We start from the raw sequence: 9,573 nt of genomic DNA, 5'->3' as shown, positions 1-9,573 counted from the left end.
AGCAGGAACTGAACTGCAAAATGATTTACCGCTCCTTTAGGAGGGTCATCTCACTTGCTTCATTTTTGCTGGCAAATGCTGTTTGTTTTTTCTCTGCGTGATTCCTATTGAACATGATGCAAGTATGCAGAATATTACAGGGACACTTTTCTGGTACAAAAATGACCTATGGGTGTCACTGTTTTTCCTCCTCTTCAGACTAAACTTCTGGTGAAAAATACCTTTTGTCTGGTGAAGTCTAATTACTTTTACCATGTTTTGTTTCTATCCACTGTCCAACTTCATTCCGCCCAGCTTATTTTACCCCAGGCTTATTTACACTGCCATGGTGGTGGGAGTTAGATATTTCTCGCTTGCTTGCTTGCTTTCTTGCTTGTTTTTCTGCTTGCTTGCTTGCTTCATGCGTCATATCTTATTCGCTCTATCTGTTCAAATCAGGTCCTTGTGTTTTCTCCCAGCTTGAAGGTGACAGTTCACATTGTCGAGTAAGTCAGTTTGCTGGTCCAGCTCACACTGGGAAGAGGTGGTGTGTACAGCGGCCGCAGAGCTCCCTCTGCTGCTGTCAGCTGGCCCAAATGGGCAAAACTTCCAACTCCTTAAACCTTCATTTTGCTTGGCTGTATGTCTTTGTCTTGAACACTGAAATCAGAATATCTGCTGTTCTGAAAGCCGAGTCTGTGTTTTGGCAAGTTGCTCCTGCAATCAATAGTCCATTTCTAAACAAAAGTTAAATTTCTGAAATATGCACTTAGGGACTGCACTATAAACACTCTCGTGCTCAAATATTTCACCCTCAAAACCTCAGAAAGCTGCAGGGCAGTCATACCCCACCACAGTTTTCTCTTCCTCAGCCAGTTCTACCCATTTTTAGTTTTTTCTGGTTTCTTACTTGCTTTGTCTCTGCTTTGTTCCAGGAGTTCTCCTGAAGTTCAGAGTTAATAGTGCAAAGTCACACAAAATCATTTCAGTTTTTTGTTGGCTTTTTCTAGCTCTTCATGTTCCAACTTTTGCGTGGCCTGGCTTACATCCACCAACAACACATTCTTCATCGTGATCTGAAACCCCAGAACTTGCTCATCAGTTGCCTTGGTGAGCTCAAATTAGCTGACTTTGGTGAGTCACTGTTTGGATACTGCTAATGTATCTGTTCAGACCGAAGCTTTAGCATGCATATAGATCTGTATCCACAGCCAATTAAGGCATAGAAGCATAACCTCTTACTGAACTTCAGGAAACTATTTCTGTTGTTAGTCCAGCCTTTCTTGCATTTATACTGATAGGTGCAGGGAGTAACCTCGTTTAAGTCAGAGCAATTACTGCCACATAAAACTGGTTCAAGAGAATTGAGAATCAACCCTTCTCTGTTCAGAAAATAATGGAACGTGTAGAGTCCACAGCAACGTGCTGAATCAAAAGGCATTCTTGGCATTGGTTTGGGATGGCTGCTTCAGTCACAAATGGTAAAGCCTTGCAAACGCAGCACATTGCTTGATCTGATCTGTCCCAGAGGTGTATTCCAGACACACTTTCTTTGTCAATTGCTTGTAAACTGCATTGGGATTGCTTGTGTTTAAAGATGCAAGAGAAAATACTGTCCTGATTCCAACTATTATCATCTATGCTTTGCACAGGTAGAAGGACGGTCCTGACAGAGCAGTTTTTTGGGTTTGTTTTTGTTGTTGTTTTTTTTTTAATTTTTATTTGCAGGACTTGCTCGTGCCAAATCAATCCCCAGACAGACTTACTCCTCTGAAGTGGTGTCACTCTGGTACCGTCCTCCTGATGTCTTGCTGGGAGCTACAGATTATTCTTCTGATCTAGATATCTGGTACTGACCAATTTCAAAGCATTTAAGGTCCCTTGGGAAAAATCATCTTTATCTGAATTAAATTAAGTCAACCAAGTTCCAGTAGATAGAGTCGTAAGTAGAGAAATTAACACCTGTGAGCAGAAAATGTGTGAGCAGTGGGGAGTTTTGTACCGCTAGGTTCATAGAAATTTCTGGGAATGATGTCACTACATCTCAGCTATGGATTTATATAAACCTCATCTCATAATATTTATGAGATATGTACATCTCATTTGGTAACATTTATGAAGCATTTTCAGGTCTTGCAACAGAACACCTTGCTTAATGCAGTTATTGTTTTTTATCTATGTGGTCGGCTGGGTCAGTGGTAGCTCTCTACAGCAATGGCTTTTTGAAGAAACAATGGATCCACAATTGCACCAGTGACTTTGGCCTTGGTAACAAAACATGACATTAAAGGGTTTCTGAATGGGTCTGGAGATAGAAAGGTGTCTCAGATTTTCATTATTTCTGCGATACTTTGTCCTTCTTCTCAAAGAGCGTGTCTCAGATGCACTCTGCGTTTCATACAGGAGAAGGGCTGTGTTCTGTTAAAGCCTTGTTACCTTATGAGCTCTATCCCAAAGTCTTAATGTGGCTGGGAATCACAGCAAACAAGCTGCACATTAGCAGAGCTGAAGGGAGAGGTCTCCAAGAGCAGGCAGAGAGCAGGAGAGTGTGAGGTCTTCGCAGGGGTCCCACTGATCCTTTTGGGCTGGCCTGGATGTGTACCTGGGCCCCAGGGTTCATCTGCCTTCTGGCTCACTTCTGCACCAACCTGAGCCCACTTCCAGCAACACAGTCCCGACTTACTCATGGACAACAGGCAGCTCATGAAGTTGCAGGAGACCGCCCTTATCCTGGGCAATTTTACATCTGGAGATAGTATTGCTGCTTCACCGTTTCTTCAAACCAGTTAATTTTCTGCCTGTGCCTGTCACACCAGGACTTTTCTTAACTGCTCTGCAGAGTCAAAGGCTGTGAAAGAGTGGGAGCAGAGCAGGCTGAAGAATGTGCAAGAAGAGGGCTGGGTAAATTTACAAACAGCAAAGCCCCAGGTCTTCTCAGGCTGTATCCCTCTCCAGAGATCTGCAGCTTATCGGAGACTTGGATGGCCGAAGTCTGGAGGGCAGTTCAGGAAAACAAGAGTTCTTAGTTTGTTCACTTCCGTAGGCCTGCTGCTAATTGAATTGCTTAAAGATTTCTCCAAGGAGGAAAACCTTGCTAAATTCTAATGGCTTCCAGCTGCTAATCCAGTCTAAATAGTCCTGTCTTCTCTCCTCCACTACCTGTCACCTCTCCCCTCCAGACAGTCTCTCAGGAACGTCTGCTGAGCTTGAAGAAGATGCCTGCCTAGCAGATTGGAGGGTTTGTATTAGGCAGATGCTGGTATAAGCCTGTTTTTTTTGTTGTTTGTTTTTTTTTTTTTTTTACCTGAAAGTTGACCCCTGTCCAAAATCCCAGCTACACACAGAAAGCCTGGCATTTCTGCATGTGCAAACCCAACATCCTCACTACATAACTCTGCTCTAGTGTTATCTGTAGCAACATAGGAATGGTATACAAAGATCCGATCCAGCACTCTGACCAGCTCTAACAGCACAGTACTCTCAGTCCCACTGAACTACATTCACACTGTAGGCACCTTTGTTATAATGTCTCCTTATAATAACAACATTCAAAGTAAGTTTGCCGTAAAGAAAGATGTCACGCTGAGAGAATAGAAAGTACTTCGGTGAGCTCTATTCAGTAACTTCCTCTAACAAGAGTCATTTATTATCTTGATGTACACTGCGTTTAAGTTCAATTTTTTTCTATTAGGAAATAATGTGAATTCACACAGATGTTACTTGTCTATTGGGAAGAAAGGAAAAAAAACCCCTATGTCTTTTGGGTGCTGCAATTTACATGAAGGCAAGTCAGAATGCCCTTGGTAACGGCATGAGACAGTGGGTATTAAAGCCTTGGTTTAAAGAAGCCAATTATAACAAAATAAAACATTATGGCAATTCATGCATAGTGTGCTTGAGCAGCAATACTGTCAGTGGGAGGCACATGGGAAGTGAATGAGGCCTTGAATAGATGAAGAAAGAGAGAGAGAAGGAGACTCACTTGCTCTCAGACTAACTAGAAAAGCTGCTTTAATCTCTCTGTATCTTTTTTCTCTCTCTCCCTCACTATCTCTTCAGGACTTTAGAAGATTCAATTAAGGGATTTCAGGGAGACTAACATTTCAGGGAGATTACACTGCATATCAGAAAGACTTTTTTTTTTTAAACGCTAAGTGCTTTATGCACGTGCCGCACTAGTAGCTGCTAACATCATGAGTGCCCTAAGTCATGTCTTCTTTTCAGTCAGGCTTTCCTTGTATAGTCTTCCATTAAAAAGCAAAAAACCACAAGAATCTTCCCAGGTAGATTTATGTAGAATAGGAGTTCCTGTGCAGTCATTTAATGTGGATCTGCCAGGCCTAGTACAGCCTTCTCCCCAGCCTGGTTCACATTGTCCTGCTATGCCAAACTGGGCAATATAGGCTAAGGTCTCCACTGTACAGACCACGCTTGGTGAGGAACGAGAAAAAGGATATATTTCTGGTTAAATATAAAATTGCAGTCTCCCAATGCCAGAAAAACTGTGGAGAGAGAACTCTGGGATGCTGCAGAGATACCTTAGATCTTAATCGTGATGAAATCCTCTCTCTACTGTGTGATGCAGTACTGCAGGCTGCGGAGTAACTGCAGTGTTCAAACCTGCCCCAAGGATTGCAGGCAGATGCAACTGTGCTGTCTGAACCAGCTGTGTTTATGTTCACTAAATATCCCAATAACCAGTTATACCTCTCCTATTACTTTAGCAGTCACTGTCTTGATTCACATGCACATCTTCCCAAAAGACCCCTCCCTCTGCCCTAGCTCTTCCCAAGGCAGCTATATGGGACTGAGACCCTTTGAGAAACTTGTAGACTGGAAGGGGTAAGAGGATCTCGGAAATGAATATCAGAGGGGTAAGAAGGAAAAGGGGAAAAACAAAACAATGCTAGATCTAAAACTTTAGAAATACTTAAATGTTTTTGAATCATCCTTATGAACAGAAGGATCCTCATAATATTGTCAGAGCAGTAACTGTAAATTCTGTATCTCAGAAGGAAAGTTGAGGCCTCTACTGAAAGGCTATTATGATGACTAGCACTAGTTTCCAAAGTTGTACTTTAACAGATAGACAAAAATACCTGGGAAAAGAAGGGGGTGCCCATATGTCAGTTGTTCAAGCTACCTCTGGCCTTTTTTTTTTTTTTTAAAGAAAAGCATATTTCATCTGGAAACAGAGATGAAACAGTCATAATTGCCAGTGATGAATAAATACATTATCAAGCAGGCATTAAAGGCAGCTGGTCAGCTGAGTCTCGCTACAGGAAACAAAAAGCGCTTCCTTTCCAGCAGTTGTAGGTGCTCTGATAGTTTTGTCTTTGTTAGAGACACTGAGGTTTGAAGGCTTCCAGAGATAATGGGAATAAACCAGCAATACAAAAGACAGCTCCATGAGAAGGTACATTTGTAACAACCCACAAGTTGTTCCTCTCCTCAGACTGACAGCTTCCCTATTAGTGAAAAGACCGTTTCTTTAGATTTGAATTTTGGAGCTCTTTGCTGATGAGTAATTCTAGCTGAATCTAGGAGAAAAAGTCGCTGCTGTTGCCAGTCTAATGGCTATTTCTAGCTATGATATCAGAACCCAGACTGTGGGTGAACATCAGGATCATTTGCTCAAAAAACCACATAGAGCTGATTCTCATCTCCCTACAAATCAAAAGTAGCTAAATTGCTTTTACCATACAGAGTTAAACTTGTGCAATGGAATCAGTGAATTACAGCAGCCCCTGTGGTTGCAAAATAGGGTGAGCCATTTAGGCATGTACATCAGCTGTGAAAACAGAGGGTTGGTATGACACTCATCTCAATAGAATCAATCTGTGGGCTCCAAAATAATATCTAGTGATGTGGTAGTGCTATGAAACACAAAAAATCTATGTCGCAAAAGCTATGGGTTAAGTTTCATGATGCCTGGACCCTGTAAGGGCATATTAGACAAGCAAGGAGCTAAGCTCACAAGACCCAAGATTAGGGTACAGGAAGCTAAGGGAAAGTGCAGCAGAGATGTTTGTGAAAACAGCATTAGATATGAATCTGCAAACAGGCTTGGCATCACCTGATGCACAAGGATGACCAAAAGGAATACCGCAGATGAGTTGCATGTCAGGCTTTCAACTGACCACAGCCAAGTGCGAAAAGCATCTACGGTATTGCAAAAACAAGGTGCAAGGGGTAACACAGCAGTACAGATGACCAGAACAGATTACCAGTTGTTGCTCAGCAAGTGAAAATAATACTTTCTAGAGACTGTTGGACAAAGCTGGCTTTTCAACATTTAGGCTTAAAGGACTCAAATTTGCTATAACCAGAGAAGATTGAGACTGAAACCTGAAAAGCTGGGATGGGGCTTAGTGAAAAGATGGGAAACCTAGAAAAAGTTTGGAGAAAAAAGATTAAAAAGTAAACGTGCAGAGTTTTACACCGTATAATAAGAGATCGAAATACTTGCACGTAGCTAAGTCTACCCTGACCACATCTCATCGTTATTGCCAGCAGGACTAATTCACCTTAGTAAAATTAAGCATTTTCTGCAGGGTTTGGTGGGTTTTTTTAAGCGGACTGGTTTGCTTTGGCACAGGTGCAGAGCAGGAGATGGCGTAAAAATAAGAATACTTTAACTTGCTATTGTCACAGAGTTCTTTATGCTATGAAATCTTGCCTTAGGTTTTCCAGTGAAGAGCTAATTGCTTCTGAAGGAAAAATTGCTCCAGTGGTTATTGCCTCTGGAGCAATTGCCTATTTCTGCATCTAATGTATCCTTCAAGCCAATACAGTGTGTAGTAGTTCCTTGTTTATCTTTCCTACTGTTATCACTCCAATTTTTTACCTCTTTCTCACGGAAAACAACACAGTATTCCACAGGCTTCTGCCACGACCATCTTTTTAGATGGGTTTGTAATAGGATAAATTGAAAGACACCTGAAACAAATTGTTCTGTGATTCTGTTTGGTGCTGGAAGAAAAGATGGTGTTTAGTGGGTTTCTTTTCCAAGGATATATTCTGTCTTGTCTTGCTAGTGAAAGGTGGCTTTTTTTTTTTAGTAGGTGGTGCTGATGAGAAAAAGGAGATGAGAACAGAGTTGTATGGAACTTTGACTGCTTTATTTTTTCCTAAAATCCTGGAGGGATGTGAATGTGACGTATCTCTGGTCTGCTCCTGTCCTATTTGACTTGTTAGCTTTTTAATTCAAGTGTTTCAATCTGTAGCACTTGGATGAGGTTAACGATACTACACGCAACAAGGGCCAGTTGCAAGTGCTTAGAACAGTGCTGAAAGACGAGGGATGTCTAAGATGACCCTTCCCAAAGGAAACCTTCCTGACTTCCTAAAGTCAGTAGGGTTCTTTATAATGCTATGTCCTGCCTACCACCATACTGTAGAGGTATATCAGTCTTCACTGAAGCCTGTATTTATTTACATATATACAGACACCCCATGTTCTGCCTTGCTTCACACACACACACAGAGACACACTCTCACTAGATGACATGAGCTGGATATACAATACCTACATATCAGACTGCTACTTTTCAGACTTGAGCTGCAATATACATAGGGTTTACAGCTTGTATCAGGATTTCTGCATTTACAGATCAGGATTTCTAAATTTCCGTTCCAACAATTATCTCTCTTCCTCTCTCCCCTGCCCATCCTAACAATCATATGTCATGTACGTGAATGAGCTAATACCTTGGGTTTCTTGCAGGAGTGCAGGCTGTATATTTGTTGAAATGATCCAGGGCCAGCCACTATTTGCAGGAACTTCTGGTACTCATGAGCAGCTGGTGAAGATCTGGGCGGTGAGTACAATATACCCTGAAATGGGAGAGAAAAAGAATCTGTTGCTCCAGCCCCTTACTTAATTTTGAAGTCCTAAGCATAGGTCCTGTGAATAGCAGAAATAATTTGGTCCAATCTGCGAAGTTCACAGCAGACTTTATAACCCATTTTATATTTGGCAACTTTCTTACAGACACAGGAGTAAATCAAATGACTTTCCTTTGATGTTTGTCATCTCATCAAAAATTTAAAGCCAATTAAAGTGACATCAAATTGAAGAAGGCATAAAAGGTGTGCAGGTACTGCAAATTCTATTCCTTCTTGTTAAATCCTTTACTTACTATAGGATACAGCACACCATATTCTCACAAAGGAGCTCTAATACTGCTCTTAAACTACCTTGAAAATGGCAAGACCCTGAGGTTTTTCAGAGATCCTTCTTCATTTTAATTTGGAACATTTTGTATCATCCAGTTTATGGTGCAGCCCTAGAGACTGCTTTGGCATAATGGAAAGTGTGAAATTACTTTATAAAGGCAGCAGTGAGTGAGAGCAGACATATTCAGCAGCCTCTTAAGCCATTTTTTTCTGCTGGGGAAAGTGAAACAGAGAGCCACGTCCTTAGTGCGGCTTGGTAGAATTGAAGCAGTTACCAGCACTAGTGGATTCTGTATGTTCCCGACTGCTCGTTGCTGACCCTGTTACTGACTCGACAGGAAGGTCAACCTATAGATTCCTATTGGGTTTTGCTGTAGGTGTCTGCCCTTTCACATCTCCTCCCAGGGATTTACTCTTCTGCATAGAGCATTTGCCAAACATGGGTTTTCAAAGGAGAAAGTACAGCAGAAAACTGAAATTTGGAAAGTGGCAGGAAAGGACTTTATAGTCTCAAGTCTGTTTAAGTCAGATTTTTCCTTCTTAATCCCTTCATCCAGAAAAACTCCTGCCTGGTAGGGTTTTCCTCTCTGCTTTTAGCTAGAATGTGATAAAAAGTCAGACAAGAGAGTCCAGTTCTTAGACTGGAGTTCAGTCCATTTAAATAAATGCTGAATTTCTCTTTCATAGAGAGTGAAAAAAAAATTACTGAGAAAAAAGTAAAATCTATACTAGGCCAATTAACAGGGTTCAAAGCCTGGGCAGGGCCCAGTTTCCTAGACTGTGAATGAAGGGTATCCTTCCACTTAGGGCTCTGAAATCTCTGGATACATTTCCTGTCATTTTGCAGTTGGAGGGTTGTAGCCCTATCATCATTTCTCTGGTATTATAACTAATACCATGATTAATAGGATTTGTGCTATAGAAGGCAAAAAAAACTTATTTAAAAATCATGAGGAAGCTTTAAGAGCCATGAAATAATTAGTGCCTTTCACAGAAGGTTTTATGTTATTATACAGCCTGGAATGAGGCTCTGTGTTAGGCCAAAATTTAAAAGCTCCTTAGAGGCTTTCAATGCCTAACTTGAGATATTTTGCCAAGCGTGAGGTTCAGAACGGGGATTCCTACTGTTTTCTAATCGTCAGTTCCTTTCATGTACTAATAATAGAGGCACCCTGCACTGGCTTGGAGACCGTCTGCATTTGTGTGCATGAGTCTATATCACCCAGCATGCTTACCTCCATGTAGGACTGTTGGTTCAAACACCACATAGATATAGAGCTGGAAAATTTCCATTCTTTGAAATGTGTTTGTCCTGTTGAATCATCAGGACTGACTGACTATCATTTCACCAACATTTCTTCTAGAGGCAAGTGCCACCTCAAACAGTCTCCATCCCCCATCTCTATCCCTGGCTGC

At 41.5% G+C, this 9,573-nt stretch overlaps 1 protein-coding gene across 1 annotated transcript in view; it reads left to right on the top strand.

Moving 5' to 3' along the window:
* LOC104165358 (cyclin-dependent kinase 15-like) overlaps window positions 1-9,573 on the top strand; it is a 34,807-nt gene that overhangs the window by 6,733 nt on the left and 18,501 nt on the right. The window contains 3 exon segments of the mRNA XM_009704956.1: window positions 990-1,113; window positions 1,708-1,828; window positions 7,706-7,799. Of these exon segments, the coding sequence (XP_009703258.1) occupies window positions 990-1,113; window positions 1,708-1,828; window positions 7,706-7,799 (339 nt within the window).

The sequence above is a fragment of the Cariama cristata genome, unplaced genomic scaffold (assembly GCF_000690535.1).
Source record: "Cariama cristata isolate BGI_N322 unplaced genomic scaffold, ASM69053v1 scaffold29377, whole genome shotgun sequence".
In the NCBI taxonomy this organism is placed as follows: Eukaryota; Metazoa; Chordata; class Aves; order Cariamiformes; family Cariamidae; genus Cariama; species Cariama cristata.
Note: the sequence above shows the minus strand (reverse complement) of the source record. Positions and strands in the feature narration are given on the sequence as shown.